At 42.1% G+C, this 27,451-nt stretch overlaps 1 protein-coding gene across 3 annotated transcripts in view; it reads right to left on the reverse strand.

Annotated features, from left to right (window-relative positions):
- Positions 1-27,451, reverse strand: part of LOC137437660 (C2 domain-containing protein 3) — a 124,487-nt gene that overhangs the window by 76,597 nt on the left and 20,439 nt on the right. For all 3 annotated transcript variants that reach the window (XM_078766116.1, XM_078766117.1, XM_068132139.2), the window contains exons 20-31: positions 27,005-27,140; positions 26,566-26,837; positions 20,664-20,747; positions 20,342-20,499; positions 19,356-19,767; positions 18,946-19,245; positions 18,699-18,837; positions 15,320-15,384; positions 9,655-9,830; positions 4,457-4,569; positions 3,734-3,934; positions 421-680 (exon numbers count right to left, since the gene is read on the reverse strand). In XM_078766116.1, the coding sequence (XP_078622242.1) occupies positions 421-680; positions 3,734-3,934; positions 4,457-4,569; positions 9,655-9,830; positions 15,320-15,384; positions 18,699-18,837; positions 18,946-19,245; positions 19,356-19,767; positions 20,342-20,499; positions 20,664-20,747; positions 26,566-26,837; positions 27,005-27,140 (2,316 nt within the window). The remainder of the gene's footprint in view (positions 1-420; positions 681-3,733; positions 3,935-4,456; positions 4,570-9,654; positions 9,831-15,319; positions 15,385-18,698; positions 18,838-18,945; positions 19,246-19,355; positions 19,768-20,341; positions 20,500-20,663; positions 20,748-26,565; positions 26,838-27,004; positions 27,141-27,451) is intronic.

Consider the following 27,451-nt stretch of genomic DNA (forward strand, 5'->3'; position numbering starts at 1 on the left):
TATGTTTGTTCATGTGTTTGTGTGTTTGATTGTGAGTTTGTACTTGATTCTTTCACGGTCAAACCGTAGCACTTAAGCACCCCAAAATTTTGGTGTAGGTACTTTCGGGAGTCCCCCTCCTCGCCCCCACCCCAAATGGCAGCGCCAGGTACCCTTGCTAGTAATACATAATAAAGACACGGGGGCCCCCTAACATGCAGGATGAGGCAAAGGTATGATGCACTGGATCCCAAAATAAATTATTTGTTCTCAGGTTTTGTAAAAGTGCAAATGCAACCAACCAAAAGCTGCAGCACAGCAATTTCAAAATATGGTGCACAGTAATTGCAGGTTTCCCACTCTAATGTCCTCCATAAACAGTAAAAGCAAGCTTTCGAGAAACGTTTAACTTTCTCTGTGTGATGAAGTGCCGCCACCAACCTGTCATTATGCTGGATACTTCCGAAACGAGGCGGTTCGACCTTTCGAGCAATCCAAGCACTTCCGGATCTTCAGATGCAAAATTCTCCGAAGGGTCATCAGTTATTTCCCTTTCGACCGTGTTCCCTTCCTCAGCACGCCCCAGTCCTTCCACCTCTAATTCTTTGGGGTGCATCATCTGTCTGACGGGATCTGCATTTTTGGGGATCAACCGTCGGTGCAACGACCTCCTAATGTTGTCTAGGTCATCAAGGTGTCTCCTGAAAAGAAAAAACAATGTCACAATGAAAAATCATTTTTCAGCCAGTTTTCTCTTGTACAATTGGATACAAGTGCAGCAAAACTTACACAAGGAACTTTAACATAAGAGGAGGCTATCTGGCCCAGCATGCCTGTTGTGTGCTACTACATCAACTACATCAACCTATTGTGCTGCATCAACACTATGTTAATTTAATGAAATATGAATGATCGTTTTGAGGCCATTTTCCCCGCTAAAGCGGGGGTTAGCCTTGCGGGCCCCATGACCTCATGATTCCATTTTTGAGGCAGTTTTTATGGCCGGATGCCCTTCCTGGCGCCAACCCTTAGTCACCTCTTACGATGAGCGGGGATACGGTGTACCTATTATAAACCGGGGTACACACCGGGATCATTCATCCCAGCAAGCTGGTACTCAATTTGCCGACCTCGGAAGGATGACAGGCTGAGTCAACCCCCCTGGTGTTAATTCAGCGATCGACCGGGATTCGAACTCGGGATCCTGGGATCCCAAGCCGGCACCCTAACCGCTAAGCCAACACCAGGCTTAGCACCAGGCACACCAGGCACTTAGCTTAGCTTAGCTATTAACACCAGGCTATGTTAATTAAAGCTATTATTTCATCTATTCCTGGAGGAGGAGGAGGAGTATGGAGGAGAATAGTGGGGGCAGGCACAATGACATCACCAGGGTTATAATACACACTTATCTACTCGGAAATTAGTTTGTTAAGTTTCAATGAGTTCATTAAAAACAGTTATTTTCATAATTACAAAGTTTAATTTGTCTGAAGGAAACGCTATAGGAAGCCTTTTGAATTTTATGTGAAAAGAAACTGACATTACTTCACCTTCCAAGATCCAATATGAGAGTGCCAAGAAGAGTGGAAAAGCCACCTCCCCCCAACCTTCCAAGGTTAATCTAATCTCTCTACCCCCCCAAAACAAACTAAACTTCCTTCAGACTGCCTAGAACTTGGGACATGTTGTAATAATATTTGGACCATTTCAAAGCCAACACAAAGCTTTTCCAAGCAACAAACGAGAAGAATGGTGAAATGGACATAAAAGGAGGAAGTGTTCAAAAAGGAAGCTTCCAAATCAGACGAGAGAAGATAAACTAAGACTTAAATCACAGACATTCACAAGTGAATGCAATACATCTCCTCTGATTTGCAAAATCTGTTCTCCAGCAGCTCAAAGTTCGCTTTTCTATGTTAGGGCAGATGGTTACCCTTCACCTGTGTCAAATCAAAACTTCCCTCTTGGAAACCTTGTAGATCAGAAGTGAAAAAATGCATGAAAACAACAATTATAAAATGTTGGTCAATGCTAACACTACTGTTAAGACTGGCCACATGAAACAGGTAGCCATATAATCGAGGTTATAGAACATCACAAAACATTTGTCTATGCGAACCTGAATTCTGTGTGTTGTGGCCACATAATCAAGGTTTACTAATTAATGCAATAGGTCCAATGTCAGATCATGGCACAAATAGGTCAGCCCAGATTGTAAAAGCCTTCAAAGATGCCGCAAAGTGCATCATAACCTATATGTGAACACATAAACCTTTGCCAAGTTAAGACATTAAGACACCAGACCAATGTTTGCCTGCTTTGGTTTAAAGGGACAGTAAGGTATTCTTTGTGCCAAGATTTCTCTGGATTTGTTTCAGTACAAATATTGGCAAGCCAGAAACTTTAATTTTTTTTGTCTGATTTAGACCTTTGATCCCATGTGGAATATAATGAAAAGCACCAAACTGATGTCTATCTACTTAAGTTTGCAGAGACAGTGGGAAGGTATTTCTTTCCATCAACTATTGTCTGGACTGTTTGAAATACAGGGGCATGGTAATCCAGAAACCTTAATTTTGTGACCGATTTTCACCTTTGATCCCTGTAGAATCCCAAAAACGACTGTAATTTGCAATTTCCTTATGCATCTCCATAGCGGCAGTTTGGAAGAATATTTGTGCCAAAGACTCGAATACAAGAAGACAAGAAGACAAAATGGGTGATTTTTAGTGTTTATCTTCACCTCTCAAAATCAAATGGGGAGTTTTGGGGTGGGGATGAGGAGAGAGGGGTGAGCCCTAAATCAACAAAATAAAAAGGAGTATGGGTGTGTTGGACCAAGGTACTTCACCGATTAATTTGGGAGATTTGGCGTAGAAATGAAGGAACGGTGTGCCATTGTAATTGTTGGAAAGTAGAAATCGGAGGAAAAACAAACCTCCCTTAGTGTAGGAAAGGAGACATATTAAAACTTTTTTTGAGTTATCTTACTATAATTCACCAAATGTCCGTCCGTCCGTTCGAAGGTACCGCAAAAACAGCTCAACAGATCGCAACGATATTTTGGGTGGGTTTTCCTGGGACCCCTGGGAGTAAAATAGGCTATATTGTTTTTCCAATTTTCCAATTTTCCAGTTTTTCAAAACACGATGGAATAATATTTACCGATATGAACAGTGATGTGGCTTTTGTTGAAATTCTACAAATACTGTTTATTCTACGTACCAGGAGAGAGTAGATCGACTCCTGACAAACTCTTCCTCTGTAAACGTGCAGCTCCGAAGAAACCCGGCAGCATGTGCAAAGCGACTGAGAAACAGGTGTAGCAGCCGCTTCCGTGTTACAGATTCGGCGCGCATTCTTCACACATAAACGTGCGCCTGAGAAAGACGTGTAGCGGCCGCTTCCGTTTTGCAGAATTCAATCTTTTTTTCAAAATGGGCGCCATGTACTGTTTATATTTTGATGATTTGCGTGCGATATGATTCAACGGATGTTTATATGAATCGTTTAAAATTTAAAAAAGCCTTTAATTTCCGATATTTTGCCTTTCATTTGGGCTTCCCAATTGAAGCCCCGCCCATAGGGCGGGTACCGTTGCTAGTTTTTTAAATGAGAGAGTGAGAAGCGATATCAATGAAAGGAAGAGATTTAGTCGATTCAATCATCCTCATCATTGACTGAGAAAAGTACCACTGTACTTGCACATTTCCTAGCTTACAGCATGATGGTCCACATGCCAATTACCAACCTGAGCTTCCTCTCCAGGGAGGCCCGAAGAGGGGTGCACAGAGGTCCTGCACCTTCCCCACCAAGCACATTCCTCACAGGTGACGTGGCAGCAGCTTCTTCGGGGCGTGCCAGCAGCTGAAGAGACTCGTGAAAACGACGTACATTGGCTAGATGTTCTTCAAAACGACCTCGAGACATGATCCATTCTTGCTTGTCCTCTCTGCCACACCAAGTTTGGTTTTCTCAAAGTAAGCCTAACAAAAATAAAGCTTATCGGAGCGAAAGGATGATCGGAATTGGTATGGTGAGGTCAACTTGCATGTCAAATGAAATTTTTATTTTAACCAAAATAGCAAGACCTTGATTGCTTATTAGCTTTTAAAATCAGTAATCGGCTCCTTTTATAAACACCTCATATTCAATACTTTTCCCTGGCGAAGTCCCAAATCAAACTTATCATTAAGAAATAAAAAGGAAAATAAATAAATAAAAACAAGCCAAATGAGCCTTCATCATTGTGATGTTGCCGTGGCAACTAAAATCTGTTCAAAAGGTCTTTGTATAATAAATAAAAAAATGTTTCTCATCGATAATAAACTGCAACAAATAATAAAGCATAACCTTATGAGACCCAGCATTGTATGAAATTCCTTCTTTCCATAAAATAGTGTAAAAAGATTGGCCGGCAGAAAAGAAAAGGTCAAACCACACAGGCCCAAATGGTTCAGCCGAGCCGGCGCACCTCACTTCATGCTGATGTCGTGGTATTTCAGCTTTGATGAAATGTTGCGATGAATGGCCGACTGACTTTAACAGCAAATGCTGTTGGCCTGCTGGACAGAGATCAGAGTCGACCTGGTAGAATTTTAAAAAAAGGAAAAACGGAAATAAAAATCTGGACTCGAAGCAGGCTGCCACTAGAACTTGCTGGTGTTCATCTAAACTCTTTCACAATTCCTGATATAACTTAACATTGGATTCTAAAATGCAGACTATTGGGGATGGGGGAGGGGGGGAGTGGGGATGCGTGCTGCAGCAATTGTAGAAATCTTTACACTATATTGAGGCTGTTTGGTGTTCCCATCTGAGCCAAAAGCCTATGATATTTGAAAGCCAGGTTCAAATTGCATAAACAGTCTCGATTTATCCAATATCTATCGATGCCCTTGTAATTCATATAAAAATACAGTGAGGTCTAATTAGAAGAAGAAGACAAAATTAGGGTATAGATAATTTAATCAAAGGTTCCAAAGCCGAAATGATGATATTCTGTCACCTGAAGCATATTGCCATCAATTTAATCGAGACGTGGTTTTTAAAACGTATTCTTAGCTCGAAGGAACTGAGGACAATGCACTTAATAGAAACAGTGATATCGCTACGGAGTGATGCCAATTAATTGATGACGTCACAAAGCAGAAAAATTGGTTCACAAAAATGCAAGCAAATCAAAGCGAGTGTTAGCCCACTGTTCCGAGGTTTATTTACTCCGATTTTAAAAGCAATCCACATTTGTCTTTCTCGAATTCCACATGGAGAGCAGAATTATTTATTTTCTAAAACCAACAAAGTAGGAAAAGTTCTGGAGTGTTTGTACAAACTGAATAGAGCCAGTCACATCTCACGGCAGGTTTCCTTTTGAGATAGGTGTTTTTCAAACGATTGGTTCCACTATTCATAGAAGAGTTCCATCATATCACATGTCCATGGCAAAGGACATGACATTCCGTGCCAAGAATTTTTTTTTTTTTTGCACTGAATAGCAGAACATCTAAAGGCAGGATCAAGGCCTGACATTGGGACTTCACAACAGTCAGCTAGATTTTTAAATCCACTGATTTACATTTTACTATTTGTCAAAAGTGTTAATGTTTTGTGAATACGTTTCTAAAGTCAATCCGAAGTGTGCCAAGTGACCATATAAATATCCCCAATCATGTGCCATACTGATGTTAGATTTGGTGTAACCCTACACACGATATCAGGTTTATCCATTTCATAATGAGGCCTAAGTTCACACACCGTCTTGGTAACCGTCCTGGAGCAAACGGCGGGGGATCCACACCAAAAATACACAAGATAGTCACTCAATGTGCTCAGCAAAAGTGATAGGGGTTGGAGTTCTGAAACCTGCACGTGTTGGCTCTACTTTGACAAATCTTATCAGAGCAAGGCCGAAAGCCTAGCATGAGCAGTGCTTAATTAACCGATACAACCCCAGGAAGTGCCAATGGCTTCGGGCAGAAGAACGCTTGGGTGGAGTTGTGGAACCCTTTATGGAGTAAATGCTATCACAAGGTGGAAAAATTGATACTATAGATCAACCAAGACATGCTACCTTGTGAGTAAATGGTATTGAATCAAAGGCTAAAAGAAGGCAAACCTTATAGGACACCATGCTGCAGGAGTTGCAACTGCAGTGATTACGAGCAAACAAAAACTCATGATGACTACAAATAACACCATTAGGGTTAGAGCTCCTGACATCCTCTCTCCCATAGTGCACACACCTCAGATGACTTCTTGTTAATATATATATTCTCAAAGCAATGAGGATCGAGTCGGTTTGAAAATAGAAACAAAGGGAGAAAACTCTTGCATTGCAAAAATATCATCAAAAGTAGCAACAATTCATGTGAGAACTGCACACCTTGATCGAGAGGCCCAAAATCCGACAGAAGAAGATGAAGACAAGAAGAAGAAGAAGAAGAAGAAGAAGAAGAAAATGATAGCTTACGAGTTGGTGTGTGTTGCATTCCCACCAAGATGCTGAAAACCCAGGTTCAAATCCCATATACTATATGTATTGGTCCATTCTATATGTATCCACACCAAAGGGATGCTTGGAGGAAGAATAGGTGAGGGAAGAATGTGAGCAAGGGGTGGGAGAGGGTACATGGGGTGAATAAGCTGGAAACATTCTCAAAAACAAAGTCACAGTGCAGTAATCTTCATCCTGATGAAGCAGCACTTACACGGAAGGAAGAAAGGGAGTGAAGAAGAGGGCTGAAATAAAAGGAAGGGAAGCTCGGGGATGTAAAGGAAATGGAACAAAAAGGTTGGTGTTGGGCGAGGGGAGAAAACACAATAACCTGGAAAGGAAGGGGTGAGATTGGGGAGAGTTAATAAGGGTAGAATATATCTTGTGTATGGATGGGGGATAACCTGAGGAGGTGAACAGCCATGTTGAAGCTATGGAGGGAAGAATGGGATTGAAAAGACTGAGGAAGTTGGTTCCGCAGGTATGAAAAAAAAAAAAGGAGAGGAACAAATGAGTGGAGGTGTGCAGTAACAGCCTCGTTTTGGGAGTTTCACCAGAAGTGGGTTACTGAAAAAGAGTGTGCATTTGGGGGAGGGGGGAGGAGAGGGTTTAGGAGGTGGGATAGCACAGAAAGGGCAGGAGAAGCAAGACTAGACAGCGAGTGGCAAAAGACAGAGAGGCCACTGGCCAGTCTGCAAAGCAAGAGTAACGGGTTCAGAGATTTAGCTTCATCGTGGGAGATTCCAATAATTTTGAGGGCATTGGTCTCCATGGCATCAGGATGTGAAAGGTGTGAGGGAAACCTGCCCAGAGAGGAGAGAGGAGAGTTGCAGATGAAGGCATTGTACATTGTTAGAAGCTAAGATTTGCCAAGGAAAAACCTGGGACAACAGACGATGCCCAGCTGGACTTGGCGGACAACTATATGGTTTGCCTAAGAGAGATCGTGGTTGACGGCGATGGCCAAATGTTTGAGGGACTGAACTTCTTGAAGAGCTTTGTTGAGGAAATAGATGGGAGGGTTTCTCAGGCAGCCTTTTTGAAGAGACAGAGTGAGAGTGAGTTTTTCAGGGTTGAAAAACATATTCGAAGTTTTTGACCAGCTTCTAATTCTACCAAGGTCTGCAAAGAGGGAAGAGGACGTTGCCTGCCTATCTTAAGGATGAGGGATGTCAAGACAGAGGGTAGAGTCATGAGCAAAGTTATAAAGAGGATTTTCCAGAGAATCAGAAAGATCGTTGATGAAGATGAGCATGACTGGGCACAAGACACTGCCTTGGGGTGCTCCAGCCATGATGTGGAGAGGAGATGAGAGGATCCCGTTGAGAGACCCACGTTGGCTTCAAGAGTAGATGAAGTCAGTAACGCATGTGTGGAGTTGGCACTGGATGCCATAGGCAGAGATTGGAGTGAATGGCAGGATGCCATACTGTATCGAATGCTCTAGATATGTCCAGAGAGATGGGCCTGATCTCACGTCTGTTATTAAGAACGTCTGTCCATTGTTGGGAGAGCAGAAGCAGCATGTGCAGGGTAGAGTGACTGGGTTCTGAATCGGAACGAAAAGGCTGAGAAGGATTTGATTTCACCTGTGATGATGGATTCCATAATCTTGCTTATAGCACGTGTTCTCGCACTTCCGCAAGCCTCGGTTTTGAATCCCAAAACAATTTTAAAAAATAAAAAAACACGCCAGGCAACTTATAATGTCAAATCCAAATGAGTTCAATAAAGCAGTGGTTAAGTTTGCACCATTTATAATATAATACGTGAAAGGGTCAACTCTTTGGCACGCTGCTGTCTTCACTCCTTTCTCTGAACTCGTAGGTTTCATAGGCAATGTCTCTTTTCCCATCGTGGTTTTGAACATTCCCAGATTTGTTTGTACATTCCACCTGGCAAACGCCACTACTTTGTTGCTTCAAAGCTAAACTGCTATCATCGTCACTGTTGTTGTTCCAGATACATAGTTGTTATCCTGCAGCATTCGTCTGCAAAGTCAACATCAGTGCTGTTAGTTCCTCTTTTTTAGTTGTTATTTATGTCTATATAAGAGTATAAAAGACGAAATTTCTGTCAGCCATCATCTGAATCAAGCCAAGAATGGTGAATAATCTGAGTACAGCCAAGAATGGTGAATAATCTGATTACAGCCATAATCTGAGTTCAGCCATCATCTGAGTTCAGCCATCATCTGAGTACAGCCATCATCTGAGTTCAGCCATCATCTGAGTTCAGCCATCATCTGAGTTCAGCCATCATCTGAGTTCAGCCATCATCTGAGTTCAGCCATCATCTGAGTTCAGCCATCATCTGAGTTCAGCCATCATCTGAGTTCAGCCATCATCTGAGTACAGCCATCATCTGAGTACAGCCATCATCTGAGTACAGCCATCATCTGAGTACAGCCATCATCTGAGTACAGCCATCATCTGAGTACAGCCATCATCTGAGTACAGCCATCATCTGAGTTCAGCCATCATCTGAGTTCAGCCATCATCTGAGTTCAGCCATCATCTGAGTTCAGCCATCATCTGAGTTCAGCCAGTATCTGAGTTCAGCCAGTATCTGAGTTCAGCCATCATCTGAGTTCAGCCATCATCTGAGTTCAGCCATCATCTGAGTTCAGCCAGTATCTGAGTTCAGCCATCGTCTGAGTTCAGCCCTCGTCTGAGTACAGCCATCATCTGAGTACAGCCATCATCTGAGTACAGCCATCATCTGAGTACAGCCATCATCTGAGTACAGCCATCATCTGAGTACAGCCATCATCTGAGTACAGCCATCATCTGAGTACAGCCATCATCTGAGTACAGCCAAGAATGGTGAATCATCTGAGTACAGCCAAGAATGGTGAATAATCTGAGTACAGTTATCATCTGAGTACAGCCAAGAATGGTGAATCATCTGAGTACAGCCATGAGGCAGGCCTGTGTCTTTATAAAGTACACTAGATATGGAGTACACCAATGAATGGTGTGCAGCCAAACTTTATTGTATAGAGTTCTAATAATTTTTGTTTGACAGCATGTGAAAAGAGAATGTCGTTTTATAAATAAAAAGGTAATTTGGAAGTGATAAACAGCGTTTGTAATGAAGCAAAGCCTTGAAGAACAGGAAAAGGAAAATACAGCAAAAGATTTGGAGTCTATGCAGAACAAGAACAAATCATAGCTTACCTTGCTGAAGCTTTCTTGACTTGATACATCTTGCAAAGGTGTCACTGAAACTTTGAGCAGTCCACGGCACGTGCTCCCAAGGTCGTATATGTTGTACCAGCCACAGATGCCAGGAAAACCAACTCGCAGTGGTGACAGAGCCACGGGAGCAAAACCCAATACACGTTCTGTGCCTCCTGCAACACCAATCAATTTGGCAATTCAATGCATGGGTCAAGTATATGGTCTATCACTTTAGCCAAGGACCCTTTTGGATCTGTAAGTGATTTGTTAGGAATAAAAAATCGAATCCTGCTGGGTTTTTTTCAGCTCGCTACAATGGCCTACAATTCCAAATCACCAGTGGATCTCTCTATAACGAGTCAGTGTTGTTTCTCAGAAAATACAACAACAACAACAACAACAGGCATTTTAAGGCCATTTTCCCTTCAAGAGCGGGGGTTAGCCTTGCGGTCCCCATGACAAATGACACTGACAAATGACAGAAAATAACACTGGAAATTAACACTCTTTCAAAGAAAGCTATGTTTCCGATTCGCCTATTTCTCATTCACCAGTTTATCCCGTTCTGTCTGGGGCAATCGACCATTATCCATTCTCTCGGCCCTGGTATACAAAATTAATCCCATGGTGAGGTGGTTGCAATCAAAGAGTTTGGTTTCTCAAAATGGAAGACTAATTCGACAGAGGGAGACTTTGGGTGAGTCTGTAAGGCTTGCAACAGAATGTGTGCCCATCCTTAATACAGTAAGAAAACATCAACTTGCGAATATCAAGGCCAAAATCTCCAACAAGTAACCTTCCTTAAGGTCTTGGAGACACCTTGTCAATTCAGTCTATGGTGTTTGCTCATCCTTGACCCCTCCCCATCAGCTCAGATAGCCTCATCTCAGACTCTACTCATGAGAAGGCATAAGGTCTCAACTTGGGGTTTGCTTCCAAATCTCGTGTGCAAACCCCATCCCGCTATCCCCACTTCACCACCTCATACCCACTACCTTCTCCATTTATACGTCACATATCGAGGAAGTTCTGGTAGATGTCAATGTAGAGAAGGTTTTTATTTCCAGCCTTGATTCTTCATGCGTGACAGGCCCAGATGACATAATTGCTCACATTTTCAAATCTTGCTTCTCTTTTGTAGAGCCGATCCTTCATCTTTGGTCACCTCGAGTCTACATTGAAGTCGGCCACCAATCACCCCCATTCACAAGAAGGGTGCAATAACAGATACTCAATCAACTACAGGTCAGAAAGATTACTCTCAATTATAAGCCAAGTTATGGAAGCCATCATTGCTGCTGATGTTGTCTTTCCATTTTTCAAACACCCTAATCTCTGACAAGGGCGTCAGGAAGGGCATCCGGCCATAAAAACATTGCCTCAAACAGGGAACCATGATTGTCATGGGGCCCGCAAGGCTAACCCCTGCTCTAGCAGGGAAAATGGCCTTAAAACCATCATTCATCATTCAATTCATTCTAATCTCTGACAAACAGTTTTGATTATATCTCAGTCACCCAATTATGGACATGCTGCTGCTCTTTTTCTCAGCAGTAGTTGGAGGCCCTAAATAAAACAAGATGCCAGAACCATCTTCCTGGATGTACCTTGGGTACTCAATAAAGTCTAACTGCCTGTGGCATACAAGCTCTTTTGACCTTCACACACGCCTTTCTGACCTCCCCCATTCGCTCCGTCAACGTGTCACCGTCAATAGAACCCTTTCCTATTCTCTCCCAGTGGAGGATGGAATGCCTCATATATATATATATTTTTTCAAGCTCTCCTGGCCAAACAGTTGCAATGGCTTTGCATATTAGGTATGAGCTTAGCAGGGTTACAGCCCCCTACATCTCCAAAGGATTATACTGCAGCCAGTATGGGGAAGAGAATTAAATTTTCAATTTTATAGACCAGTGCACCACAGAGAGGGAACATCCACAGACACATTTTGGGCCTATCAATTTAGTCGAGATCAGACTCCATGAGTGCAGTAGCTCTGTTGGCAACTGTTTTGCCACCTTATTTGATTTTAACCACCACGATTTCATCACTTATTTGCACGTCCCATGTGCATGAATGGTTGCATGCTAATAGCATTAGATTTTATTTCTTGCATTAAGTGGGTTTTCGTTACAGGGGATCGCAAGTGTGCTTTACTTATTTATTTATCTGCCTGTTTTTGTATCTGTCTATCTTTTGTCCTGGAATTCTACATTTTTGTCATCCTATGCCTTCTTACAATATGTTATTCCTAAGAACACCTTTCATGTGATGGTCTGCCATTGCAGACTTTGCGCATGAGAAAGCATTTTGGCTCGGCTTTGGTCAATCCCTGGGGGGAGTTAAAATTGGACACACTTCCTTAACAAGACCGGCAGAATTACCAATTCTGACCGAGGTGTGTGAAAGATTATACAGGACAACAACGAATTTGCTGACGTAAAATACTGAGGTATGTTTCTTACCTGAGGTACTGCTGAGGTAAATTTACTGAGGTAAAAAATACGATACTGAGGTAAAAGTATGTTTCTTAGACTAATTTGAGAATGGTTATTTTGAATCTGAAATCAGAATTAATCCACTACACAAGAATTTTTAGTTCCAGAAAAAAATGGAAAATTCAATGTCATATATTTTGAGTGTTCTTTTTAATACTTTATTATAATAATATTGTATTTTAATATTATTATATTTCAGATTGATATGAATAGACGAACGTGTCTGAACAGTGCAGACTGCTTTTGCTACATATGTTGCAAGTATACGCCTTGTATCCAATGGAAAAACATAACCAATCGTCTCAAGGTCGCAACATAGCTACTGCACTCATGGAGTCTGATCTCGACTAAATTGATAGGCCCAAAATGTGTCTGTGGATGTTCCCTCTCTGGCCAAACTGTTTGTTTGCCATTGCAACTTTGCAACTGTTTGGCACCTGTTTTCAGATTGATATGAATAGACGAACGTGTCTGAACAGTGCAGACTGCTTTTGCTACGTATGTTGCAGGTATACGCCTTGTATCCAATGGAAAAACATAACCAATCGTCTCAAGATCGCATACAAGTTGTTGCAAGGTTGCAAGGTGGGCGACCAAGACAAGACATGGGCACCACACATATGTTGCACTGTCTGTACCTCCGGACTAACACAGTAACACATGGTTTAATGGGACCACAAATTTATTTTTATTGGACCACAAATTCGGGATTTATTGTCTGATCGAGTCTTTTTTTTCTTCTTTTTTTCTTTTTCTTTTTGTATACAAGATCGAGGCTCGTGAAAGAGGTAACATTAATCAAACAAAAAGTCAAACCGACACATAAAACACAAAAAATAAGGGGAGCGGTAGACAAGATGGGGAGAGAGGGGGAAGGACACAAACACAACATTTGAGAGCAGGAACATGAAGAAAGGTGAACCCACTGGAGATGCTGGCTGCATGGGAGGCTTTCAAACTGGTAGTCCACAACTTCCTGGGGAACCACAGAGCGGACCACTTTGCTGAGTTGGTTCAAGATGTGATAAAGGCCTTTGAAGAAATGGGTTGCCGTATGTCGCTGAAGATGCATTTTCTTCATTCACATTTGGACTTCTTCCCAACCAACCTTGGTGTTGTGAGCGATGAGCATGGAGAGCGGTTCCACCAAGATATCAGCACAATGGAGAAATCAGCTATCAGGGGCTTTTCAACCCCAACATGATGGGGGACTACTGCTGGTTTCTTCAGAGACAAAAGCAAGTGCTCAAACCGAAATGATGTCTCTCCGAAAAGACCGACTGGACAACCCTCCCATCTACTTTCTGAATAATCCTCTCCAAGAAGTTCTGTCACTCAAACTTTTGGGTCTCACTATCTGCCATGATCTTTCCTGGGAAAACCACATTTCAAATCTGGCCTCCAAAGCCAGTCGCCGACTGGGCATCCTCCGTCGTGCGAAGTCCTTCCTTGGCACACCTGAGCTCCTCACCACGTACAAGGCTTTCATCCGCAGCTCAATGGAATACTGCTCTCCCCTCTGGGCTGGTGCTCCTGCCTCACACCTAGCCCGTCTTCACGCTGTTGAAAGCAAAGCATTCAGAATCATTGGAATCTCCCGCGATGAAGCTAACTCCAAGGGCCTCTCACTCACTCACCGCAGGCAGGTTGGTGGTCTTTCCGTCTTCTACTGACTCCTCTCTGGCCTTGCCCCCCCAGCTCTCTCTGGGCTCTGTCCCGCAAATATTCCTACAGGTCGCACAAGATCTGCCTGCAACCCTCTTATGGTTAAACTGCCAAAATCAAGACTCTCTGCTCACCTTCACTCCTTCATTCCTCTTTTCTCCCGCCTCTGGAACAAACTTCCTCACTCTCTTCAATCCCACTCCACCCTCCAGGTCTTTAAAACAGCTGTTCACCACCATCTCTTATCTTCCCCCATCCAAAACCTTGATCTTTTCTATCCCCGATAATTTCACCCCAATTCCACTTTTTGAAATACCAACTTCTGTCCTGGAAGTCCTTGGTGTCCTTGTGTTTTATACTTCTCCCACCCCCCCCCCCCCTTCCCACGCCTCCTCCCCCCAAGCCCTCTCCCTCCCACACATCTCCCTGCTCTTAAATGTTGTGTGCTCTCAAGTGTTTGCGTGCTTCCCATTCTCTTGTCTTTCGCTCCCTCTTTTTATATATTTTGTTTGTCTGGTTGATTTGTTTGTGAAGTAAATGTCAGCTCTTTCACGAGCCTCGATTCAGTATACAAAAAAAAAAGAAAGAAAAAAAAAAGCATATCGAAACAGTTGATGCATACTTTATAGTTTATACAATGTGTTTATGGTGTTCATTGCACTTGATCTTTTAATGAACAATGCCTGAAAAATGGCATTTTTCTGTACCTAAAAATCCTGACTTCAGATTTGGAATCGGCATACTCAACTAATTAAAGGACATCTACATTTACCTCAGCAGCAGACGGAAAGTTTTTTTTATTTATTGTTGTCAAGTGTTTTCTCGATTTTCCAGGAGTTTCAAAGACTTGGACAAGTTTTCCAGGACTTTCCAGTGGTGGAAAAGGCTTTAAAAATTGACATCACATCAGTTTCACTGATAAAACAATCAGACGGGCTGGTGTAATGGCTACAGCGACCTTCAAACTCCGCTCCGAGACTAGGAGGTCGGCAGTTCGAACCTGACCCCCGGCAGTCATACCAAAGACTGTAAAAATGATAATTACTGCTTCATTGGTTGGTGTTCGGCATTGAAAGGATCGAGCACGGACACACCCTAAGGGTTCACATTTATAAGGAAGAGGAAATGTTACCTTTAAAAAGCCATCTAGATGGCTTCACCAATACCCAGAGTGCCTAGAAACCAAGTCATGGCCTAGAAATCTAATCCAGTGTTGCTTCATGTTGTTTCCGGCATGTCTGTGAGATTTGTGTTGCAGTTTCTTGATGAATAATATATCCTAAATTAAAAAAGAAAAGAAAAAAAGTCTTGTGACATCATTGTTGTGTCTGGCATCCCATGCCAAAGCTACCAGGATGTTTCTCCACCTTTTTTAGGATTCAAAAGCTTAAAAGTTACCTTTACTGTCATATCCATTTTGTACATGTTGTGTGAGCTTTGTTGTACATGTGCTGGAACTGCTGTTCACAGAAAAGTTTTTGGGAACGAATTGTTACCTGTTTCGTAGCACACCTTGAACACCAGGTTCTTATTCCTGTCATAAAGGAGGTGCACAGGAAGCCTACAGACAAGGAGCAGTGAAATTAATTAGTGAAAGAAAACAGGGAGGAAACATATGGGTGTCTAACAGATTCTGTTTCTAACGACTGGAAATATTTGGGGCTCCAGGAGAGCAGCAGCTCCTGGTCTGGGATCTGTGCCGAAGACCCGGTGAGTGATCAGGGGCAAAAGCCCCCAAAAAGCCATGAAATGTTTCTTCAACTCATTTAGTTTGATTCCCCCAGTTAAAAATACATTGTCACTGTAAATATAAATGAAAAACGCAACATTAATAATTGTCTTTTAACATGTTTAATTACATTAATTAATGAAAATATTTACATTGGACCCTCATTCCCCTCATCGGCTTTAGTCTTACTTTTCTTTTCCAAAGTTCATTCCAGTTGTCATTTTAAGCGTAAATGCAAAAATATCAACTTGCTTGACCAATTCATTCATTCAAATGCAAAATCTGGCTACTTACTGTTTACATAATTTCTTCTTAGAGCACGGCTGTGCTGTTGATGCAGTACCCCCTGCTGGTTATGGCAGGAATTCATAATTTATGCAGGTTATTTTGTTGGTAGAATTTGTTATATTTTTTATTATTGTTTGATTATGTATGTTTGTTTATTCCATGCACTTATTTTGATACATAATATGTATATTAATGTAATTTTATATGATTATGATTATTTTTATGTATATTTGTAAGTTTTATGAAATACTGCGTTACTATTGTAAACTAGACAAATTTCATACTTCGGACTGCCTTGTCCAGTGTTTAATGATTTCAATAAACCGAAATGAAATGAAAAAATGCAGGTGTCGGCAACTCTCGCCTTATTTTCAAAAAACAAGAGGGGCTATTGAAGACCTCTCGGAATTAATTCTGAACGGATCCCGAGTGTAACATCCCATCTGATAGACGGCGCACTCATTAATGCAACACTCCACCTGCGAAACACCAGGGTGGCAGTTTATAGCAGGAATTAAACCAATCCAGAAACACAGATCAAGGGTGGATGTGCTACTTTCGAGCTGTCGTGGCAGCCCCCACTTGATCAATGATGTTTACACTGCATCAATGCATCATGTGCATAGCAGTTTACCTATCAAATGTCCCATTCCTGCCATAAACAGTTCATTGGTCATATGAAGCCATAAGTGATTGGCAGACCTGAGGAAGTCTGCGAAGCAGCTTTTATTCCTACACTGTATTAGGGTTAAGAACACCATTGCTGCACACACCCACCCCTTCCTCATTCGGATAGTAGTTAGTCATGGGAACACGATCCCTGCACAATGCCGAATTAAGATTACTTAATCGTCAAAAATTCGGAGCTGAACCTTATCTACTGGGCAGCTATAAGAGTTAGTGATACCTTCATTTATAACAGAAATAACTAGAGTTCATAGAACGCCTTACTCTGCAAAGTCTTAAGAAAACAAGACCGAAAGTCCAACAGCAGTGTAGCCGGGCTTGTAATATATTATAAACCACAAACACACATGATTAGCTTTTTAAATAGTCGTTAATGCTCTTTATAACATTAAACAAAGAAATTTGGAGGAATCCCAACATCCGTGAGGTAAGTTTTACTTACAGAACTGAGAGAAGATCTACTGTAATCTATATACCCCACAAGGATTGGGTTAATAACATGCTATCTAAAAACCGAGGTGAATTCCTTACTTCTGCAGTTGTTAGTACCGTACACCGCTTATCATTGATTCATGAACCATACACCGCTTCAATGCATTAACTTTGTATTCACAACATTGAGATTAACGTGTTATGGTCATATTTACGATATTATTATTATTACTATTACGAAAGCGATACAACTGAAACAATACACTACGGTATTAAGAAACCTGGGCTTAATTTGTCCGAAACGGCCCGAAGGGTAGGCATAAAGCCTAAGGCCTATGCGTACCATTTTGATGGAAGAGACATAACGCCAATGCTTTCGATATTTGATGATCATTTTAACAATGGGTTTGTTTTTGCTTCACACTGAATGAAAAACGTCAAGGTAGAGCATGGCGATTGTGATATATGACAGGTTCGAAATGGTAGGTGTGTGTAAATGCTAAATGGTAGTATAACAGATGGGTTCGACGATATGTTCGGCCTGAACAAAATTGGAATCAAAATGCAGGAGTGTGGAGAGTCAGCCGCCGTACCGCCGTAATGACGAGACGTAATCACATCACCCTGTCATGTGACCAGATCCTCAGCTCTGATTGGTATACGTTTGAGGGGACATACAAACGGACAAACACTGTTCTACACGGCTCTACACGGCTTTGCCCTATGGGCGACGCCGTAAAAACGACATGGGCAGGGTTTGCGAGCAGCAAATTTGATTGGTCGAAATGATGCAAGATGTAAGATGCCATAATATTTTGTCCAAGTACTGCTAAATGAAAGGCATTTTAAAGTGCCAATAAGGCGATTTGTGTTCTAGAGTGTTCAAGTATATAATTAAATTGAAAGAAAAGATTTCTAAGGTTGTAGAATTATTTCTTTTCTGGAGGTTTACCGCCATTGAGGCACATCTTTAACGCCACCTTATTTAACATGTTACTGAAGTTATTCATGCCTGCTAGTTTATGTCCTTCATGACGTTGCTAAAAACAGTAAGTTTTCTGTTTTGAATGATTTTCAATTTTTTTCAACTGTCAGACAGGCAGACAGAGAAAAAGCATATCTCACTCATTTGTGCGCATGTGCGATCAGGACAAATTAAGAGCCAAAGTACTGCTAAACTACAGGTTATTTTTCCCATTCATGTTCCGATTTGTGTTCAAAATATAACATTCCATTTAAATTATGTAGTTCCTAAATCATTAACTGACGTTTGTGGACAGACAGACAGACAAGGTGAACCAATTGCTTAACCCCGCTTTTCTCTTAGTGCATGTGCAGGTTAAAAAGCAATACGACATATGCATCCACATCCACAAATACAGTCAACAAAACCGGAGCCACCATCACCGATGAGGAAGGCTTCTTTCTTTCTTTTTACATGCAATTATCAGACCAAATGGTATGGCCTCGCATTTTAAGAAATATTACCACATTCAGGAAGTGGGTCAAGATTCCCATAATCACAAAATACTTGCATTTCCTTCCAAAACCTAATTTATAAGCTTATCTCTGAGCTAAAGATCAGTGTTAAAATATTCCTTTTTTCTCTGCCATCTCCAGCCTAGTGCTAGACGAGCTTTACCAACATTTACTCCACCTCACCACCTGCCACCAACAACAGCTGGTCATCTGCCCACTCTCTGGTCATCGTCTATCATCTCAATGAGCAAACAGCGCACCTCACATCCAGTTGGCACTCCCATACAGGTGAGTGGCTTGCTGCGACTGCTGCTGTACGGATGGGGTCACTTTGACCCGCCACTGTGCAAGACACATGCCAGCTGGCACCTGCCGCCTCTACCGAGGAATCCTGGTCACCTGAAGGATCCGAATAACAAACCTCAGCCTGAACCCAAATTAAAGTTTAAAAACAGATAAATACATTTCTAATTTTGGACCAAAATCCCCCTCCCACCCAAAGCTTACCTTTGACAGAGAGGTGCATTGCTCTCTCAACCACAATGCGCGCCACAAATGTATCTTCATTCTCCGTTAACACAACATATTTTTCTCCACCTTGCCGATTTCTCTCCACGGACATCGTTGCATGCACATTAGTCCCTTCGTCAGTACCACTGGAGTTGGTGCCCACTTCTTGCTGAAATTCACCATGGCTGTATTCAGACAAATTTTCACAATCGGAGCCTTTAATGCGACAGGCAACATTAACTCGAAGAGCAGCACCTCCCAGGTCACAGACGCAGTCCTTAAAAATTGGAAAAACTCCTGCAGTGGGGGGGAGGAAAGGTGAAATGTAGAAACCTCAACATTAAATCTCTGCTAGGAAGGGAAAATCCTAAACAATGGACCTTGGATTGTAATTTGATGATACTCACCGCCAACAGTTCTGCCACCTTGTGCCAAAGAGGACAGGTCTAGGAAGGCAGAGCCGAGAAGCGAATCAGAGTCCAGTGGTCGTGAAGTTTCAGGAACGTTGGCATCCTCGCCGACCCACATCTGCACTTCGAGTAGCTCTTCACGAAGGAACCAGAGGAGTTTACGTGAGAGATCAAAGGCAAACGAATGGCGGTGACGAAAGGTTACCGCCGCCCGCCTCGTGTCGCCCCGGCCAGGTTTCCGAGGCCGTGAACACACGGGCCCGGCCTCAAACAATTTGTAGCGCACGTAGCAGTAACGCAGAATATGGCCACACTCGGTGCGCCAAATGCTAAGAGGTATCCATGCCTTGGGGATTGAAACCACGAGGAGTAACGAAGCATCCTCCACACGTTCTTCTTGGAAAGCTTTCTAAAAATATATATATAAATAAATATATATTCAATCCAAAGACTCAAATCACAAACAAAATGAAGTAACACGATTTTTGTTGAGCTGCAAATCTTATAGTTATATATTTTGCTTACCATTCATTTGATATCTCATGTATAATATGTAGAACTAAAACAGCACTCGGTGGACCGCATACTTGTGCTAGCCTGAACAGTTTACATTTTGTGTCCACTGGTAGGCCGGATCTGCATCCGGACCTCAACCAAAATCGAATCCACAGCAACTTTTTGAGATATCGTGCTATATATTGTTTTTAGTCCGATCTATCTCTCAGAGGTGAAGAAAAACTTAAAAAATTATAGTATCCAGATCCGGATCTTCACTAACATCTAAGCGATTCGTCCTCAACACAAACCCAACCTGTCTATCAAGTTTCGTCCAAATGCGTCCACACCTTTTTGAGATATCCTGCTCACAGCCAAACAAACAGGCAGGCAGACAGAAAGGGGGTGAAAACATAACCTCCATCCACCTTTGGTGGCAGAGATAACGACATGAAAAAGTGGCTAAAGATGCATTCACAAAAACCCACCGGATACCATCCCAGGCATTTTGCCACCTCCAGCACGCGGTCGCGATCTGTGGAATGCCCAAAGGTCATCGTTAGATCAAGACCGCCAATGCAGAGAGAGGGGGAGATGACGTCTCTCAATTCTTCCGCGGGGTGCAAAGGAAACCAGCCGCGAATCCCTGGGAAGCATACGCAAGTTAAGCCAAACTGCAATGCTGAGACAGGATCATTTGGTATTTTTTTCCATCATAGTGTATGTGGTATCGGTGGAATGGCATGCTCCTGCAGTATTCCAAAGCACTGTTTTTCTTAATTTAGTTATACATTTTACTTTGCCACATGCCTGATGTACGTGTGATGAGGCCCGATAGAGGTACCGTGGCTTTTCCCAGCACTGTACGTTGCTCTCCTTCAGAGCTCTGGAACCCTACCAAGAGAATACAAGAAAAGCCCCGGACACAGGAAAAGGAGTTATTTCACTCAATCCAATATAACATCTCCATTTGAAGCTCCTTGTAAAGGGAATTTGTATTATATAAAATGCCAGGACAGGCTAATACTGTTACATTTATGGGGGGAAAAGGGGTTAGACTCTAACCGTTAGAGATTACCTTACAAGTGATAGAACTGTATAGAGTAGTATGATCGGTGTGCAATTAGGAAGCCAATCTCGATGCAAGGAAATAGGGACCTGTCAGCTTAAGGATGGCCTGTTTGATTGTGTGCCATACAGAGAATGGTGCTTGTAATAGATAGCGAGGGATTAAGTTAAGGAAACGTGTGTAAAACTTCTTGTAACCACCTGCCAGGTGCACCAGGTTAGAGATCACATGAGCCCAGGAGAGTGAAGCAGATAGCAAAAGTTCTCTGCCAGGCAAAGAGAGAGGGGGGCGGAGTTGTGATAGTCTCCTAAAGGGGGAGGAGCCCAACGCATCGAGGGTCAGAGGGTTGTCAAGAGAGACAAGGGAGGAAGTAAAAAAGATGCAAAAGGATTAAGTGAGAACTGAGGAGGACTGCATGAGAACTGAGGAGGATTGCACAGGAACAGCTCGGAGAGGATTGTGAGAGTTCTGAGAAGGAAAAGGATTGTGTGAGAGCTGTGGAGGATTGGGGAGTTATGAGGAGAAGGGGGAGGAGCCTGGGTCAGGGGGTGGGGGGGAGGTGAAGTGGTAGAGGGTAGGTGGGGTTGAGTGCGCTGATGAGCTCATTGTCTGTGAGAACTGAGAGAGGCCTGAGGAGATTGGAGTGTGTTAAGAAGGTGGAGAGCTTTAAGGAGGTCGTCCTGCCTGCCTGCCTTGGTGCGGTTCTCGCCTGCCCCCCTTGCCTGTCCGTCATCCTGCTCTCATCATCCTGCCCATATCACCTCTTCATAACCTGCTCGTGGATGCTCCGCACCCATCATATAATTATTTTTTTTATGTAGAAGGCTCCAGTCATGGACTGTATAGACTTCATCGAGACCAGGCCTTAAATAAAATAACTGCATTGATAAATGTGACGAAAGAGAAATAAAAGAGAGAATGTAAAGGTGAGGAGTGAAAATGAGTAAGAAAAGAGTATGGTGTTTGTTTGTTTGTGAGAAAGAGAGATTCAAGCTAGCCCGGTAGCTATAGTTTGAGTCAGACAGAAAGTAAGAGCAGCAATCCTGACACGGAGAGTGTAAGATGGTTCCGGGCACAACTTTAACGCTCCTAAGTCCAAACAGTAGTACTACCCTGAGCGGTTGCTGTCTAAAACCTACTACCTAAAACACTCCCCCACTACCAACAGAGATAAGTCACCCAGTTTTGGCCCTCTTCGACGTTTGTGACTGTGACCGGAGTGAGGCACCTTCGTGTTTTTACGATTTATTTTACTTCATTGTATATAGCTATTATTGAATTCATTTTCTCCTGCTTTTGTTGTTCGGGAATAAACCTGTTTGGTTTCATAAAAGCTGTACGATTCTTGTGTTTCTCAGTCCCACGCGCATATCGCATATCGCCATCATTTGGAACGTCTCCACAGGAGTTAAAACCGTTTAGTGCATCGCGGGATTTTAACCTCCCACCGCAACGAGCTCGACGTTAGTTGTACTTCACATCGTGTACTATGCCAAGCAATTTGGTCTCCATACCATCAGTTGAAAATCGAAATAAATCAATCGATATCCTTGAATAAATTGTGACAAGATCCCCTTCATAATTTTTCTTTCTCAAATTAGAATCAAACACCATGGATTGGTTGAACCAATATTATCATACTAAAATATGCAATTTGGTGCCTGACTGTCTGTCCAAGATACATTCGGTCATGACTTATCCAATCTCAACCAAACTTGACAAGGAGACGAAGGGGTTACACGATGCAGGTTGGAGCAATATAAATTCCCCCCCCCCCCCCCCCCCCCCACGCCAAGGAGACTTTTCCCGCTAAGGGTTGAGGTGCAGAGCCATATTAAAATAGCTTATTGTGGCGTTTTTCCAAGTGGCTTTTAATAACAAAAGTAATAACAACACTCATAATAATAGGATAATTAACACATCTACTGTACATAAATGATCTAAAACTCATCGCACCAAATTATGACAAATTGGCAGATCAACTTAAACTAGTAAAGCAGTACTCGGAGGCCATTCAAATGGAATTTGGTCTTGATAAATGTGCCAAATGCACATTTCTACATGGTAAAACAAAAAGAACATACAACATCCCAATCGATCAAAGCACAATACAGGAACTAGAAAACAAAGCATTCTACAAATACCCCAGAATAGAAGAAGGCCCCCCCAGGTACAACACAAAAAAATGCGTAAAAATAATCAGCAAAGAGTACCTACGCATAATAAGACCAATTCTAAAGTGATCCCTCTCCCTAATGAACAAAATCAAAGCCATACACCATCTTGCAGTACCGGTATCCCAGTGTAGCTTTGCCATTATAAGCTGACCAAAATTGTAGATCAACATCTTAGACACCAAAACAAGGAAACTTCTAACTATTCACAAGATATTCTACAAAAACCAATGCATTCCGATGTTTTACTTGCCGAGACGAGGAGGAGGCGGTCTGATGGAGCTTAACCAAATGCACAGACCAACGTGTGTAGGACTAGTGGAGTATGTGAAAATCTCAACAGACTATCGAATGACATTTGTACACGAGCAAGAAAACTACAAATCAGAAAAGGTATCCTTAATCCATTTAGCTACAAACTTCCAAAAACAGGTACAAGTACAGGATACTGCACAGGAAAATGAAACAGAAACATATACAGCCCCAATGATCGCAAAGAAGAAAAAGGAAAACTACAAAAATAAATATCAGCAGATATACTCTGACAAATGGAAGAATGACAAAAAAGCAGGAAGATTCCATAAAAAGCTTGACAGAACAGGGATTGACAAGAAAGGCTCATTGGAATGGCTAAGAAGAGGTCAAATTAATTAAGATGGAGAACGAGTCATCATAAATGCACAAGACCAAGGACACTACACTATTGGATTTAAGAAAACTAGGGCATGCCCGTACTATATCTATATCTAAAATTATATCCCCCCCCTCTATTTACATGAAATGGTTTGGTCCAAAGCGAACGGCTTGCGAGTGGTGACAATCCCCCCCCTCTATTTACATGCAATGGTTTGGTCCAAAGCGAACGGCTTCCGGAGTTTGGTAAAGAAATCGCCATCGCGTGCACAGACGCGCAGGAAAGCGAATGAATCGCAAATTCGTTTTTATTAGTTGTAAAACATAGTTTAACGCCAACATAGTTTGCAAACGTGAAATAAATGAATACGCTCTCAAATGTGCCATCCGAGGCAGAGTGTGCCCGCCACGTTCGGCACACGCGATCGTTCGCTGCTCTCTGATTGGTTGAATCGTTTTTTGGACATAGCTCGGTAAGTAATTGTCCGATTAATATGAAACCTTGAAAAGGCACATCCTCGGGTCCCCAGCAATATACCTGGCAAGTTAAAAGTATATCGGACCCGTGGTTGTCGAGAAACAGCGGTCACAGACAAACAAACAAACGTACAGACAGACAGACAGAGATTACTGGAATTATAGATAGATAGCGGGATTAAGTCAATCGGACAAATACAGGTTTTGTGGGGTAGAAACAAAGTACCAGTCACCTCCTTTTGGGATGTAAAAAAAAAAACTCATGTCAGAACAGTTGTACACAGAAAGCTATAACAGCGTCTATAGAGTAATCCACTGGTACATCTGTAAAAATTTCAACATTCTGGTTCCAGAACAATCATGGACAAACAAACCAAATACGATCCTTGAAAATGAACATGTGGTGCTCACGCATGACAAGATGATCCCCATCAAGTGTGGACATTGCAGGGGGAGCACTGCAACCAGACATAGTGCTCAAACACAAGAAGGAAAAGATGGCATTGTTAATTGAGGTTTCATTTCCCAATAACGTTGGACTAAATGCCTCAGAAACCAGGAATATGATCAAATACTAGGAGCTGAAAAATGAAGTCAAGAGGACTTGGAAATTGAAGAAAGCTGAAATTTTAATAGTGAGAGTCAAGAGTCGGAGCAATGGGGATGATCAAAAAAACCCTCACCGAGCACTTAAAAATCATTCTGGGGAATATCACTACAAACGAGCTACAGGTGGAGGCTGTCAGAGGTTCAGTGAGGATTCAAAAACGAGACCTTGGAACAAAGCTATAAGAACGAAGTTTCACAATTTGGTTCATGAATAATGATCCTTTACCGAAAAAGGAGGTGGAGATTTTGAGTTCTGGAAGAACTTCCTCCCACCTCCTAAAACCCACAAATGGAGATAACAACCAAGGGGAAAATACAGTATTAATGTTATTACAAAGCCATATTAATACTAATAATATCCCACCTCCTCAAGAGGTTTACTCCTTGGACAAACACCATGTTAACATTTATAAATAGCTTATCGTGCCGTGTCATGGAAAACCTTTACCAGAAGTAAAAAATATATAAATCACAAACACAAATTATTATCTTTTTAAACAGTCGCCACTGCTGTTTAACACTAAACTAAAAGAAATTTGGAGGAATCCCAACATCGTGATGCAATCTCTGCTTTTCGCGTCGACGAACGCATCTGAGCGAATATCTACTGTAGTCTATATACCCCACCATGGTTAATAACACGACTCTTCCTGCCACGTCAGTGCCATTTTTCCAATGCACCTTCTAATAACAAAAGTAATAATAATACAAATGAAATAGCATAATATTAATGTTTTTACAAAACAATATCCCCCTTCCACAAAGGGCTTTTGACTTGCGTTACACCCCCCTCCCCCTTTCCTCTCCCGACACCCTTACAAAGTAAATTTGATTATAGGGAATTTATAATGGTGAGGCACGGTCTGATCCTTTCAATGACCTGTTCTAACATATTATGGTGTCATGCACGGTCTGATCCTAAGTTAATACAAGCCTGTACTACAGTAGTGATATGTGGAGTGGCGAGCGTAGCGAGTCGATCCACGCTAGTCATACAAATGTACAACTTATCTTTGGAGCGATCCATTTAAACATGAGCAACATTTAAAAAATAAAAGCATTTGTCACGTGTGTTGCTGTTTATCCTGTGCCGATGATTTTCATAATTATGTACAATAATAAAATTAAGGTTTTCTAGGTTATAGGAAGAAAAAAAACCACCATTGATATTAATGCAGCGTCATTTACACCACCTTATTTAACACGTTAAATTAGTTTTTCACGTCTGTTGGTAGTGTCCTTTACGACGTCCTTAAAAACAATGTTTCCTGTTTGGAATGATTTTCTATTTTGTTTGACTGCCAGGCAGCCAGAGTAAAACAATAACCTTACTCTGTACGCATGCACTCTCAGGATGAGATTCCGTACAATTTGCCAAATTCAGAGTCAAAACACCGCTAAACTGCAGGTTCGTGCTCTGTTGCGTGTTCCGATTCGTGTTCTACAATGTTCAAAATATAACATTCAAGTGAAATAAAGTTATTCCTTGATCATATACTGACATGTCAGACATACAGAGTGAACCAATTGCTTAACACCAGTTTTCGTTCCGCTTTCTGGGCAATAAACTTTCCCAACGAGAGCAATCTTTGCATTTTTTGATACTTTCTGTATGAAATGCATCGTCCTTGAAGTTCAGGGAATTAGCTAAATATAAAAATCGAATCGGCTCTGTTCAAGTTCAAGGAGGGTGTCTGCACGGTAATTGCAAATTGATACAAAATGGAACAAAGAGCAAGAATAAGAGCACCTGGCAGAAAAGTGCAATGATAGACCATAAAGACAATATGCGCTGTCTGCAAAATCTCTGCCAAACCAACGCTCTGGCCGGCTGAGCCGGTCACAACGGTCGCACAGCGGACCGACGTGCTGTGTCCAAAGTCAGGGCAAAAGGAGCGTTGAGCTGGTGGTGTGATGGTGCCGCCCTCGGCGGTCTGCATGAATGACGTATGAAATGACACTCGACAAACTACGCCTGCAGTTGCCACGGGTTGCAATGAGGCGTCATGTTCTGCCGCTAACCTGAAAAATTACCTCAAAAAAGTTACATGCTAACCTATGGTCACCACAATGTCACAGAAAGACCATTTCAAGAGCTGATATTTTAGTACCATTTGTGAAAGTGACAGATCGTGATAGTAAGCAGTGTTAGTAAGCCATTCGCCTAGTAATAGGTTGAGGATATTCACCTGACAGCGGCCTGCAGTCCTGTTGCTCGGTGGATCGTGACCGAGAGAGAAACATAATCGCTTCCATCACAAAGTCTTGACTTTGGTAAATGGGAATGTGCGGAGCAGTGATATGCCAGAGTAATTTCCAAGAGTCCTGTACACCAAGTAAATGAAGAGCAAGACAGAGATTAAAACGAGTGAAAGACAAAGTTGTTGCAACCCTTTCAATGGACAGTTATTTTTTTACAGCAATTATTATGTTATGGATGAGGATATAACCATTGTGAGTATCTCATCAATATAACGCTTTCAATATCCTACATATGTTGTGTGTATGTGTATGTGTGTACAATTACACACAAATACCTGACATAGTTGTGCATGTAAAGGCATCCTCTATTTATTACATACACATCAGGGGTGCTGCAATGTGGTGGATGGGGAGTGGAGGGCAGGTGGGATAGG

Source organism: Myxine glutinosa, chromosome 12 (genome assembly GCF_964187855.1).
Source record: "Myxine glutinosa chromosome 12, kmMyxGlut1.1, whole genome shotgun sequence".
In the NCBI taxonomy this organism is placed as follows: domain Eukaryota; kingdom Metazoa; phylum Chordata; class Myxini; order Myxiniformes; family Myxinidae; genus Myxine; species Myxine glutinosa.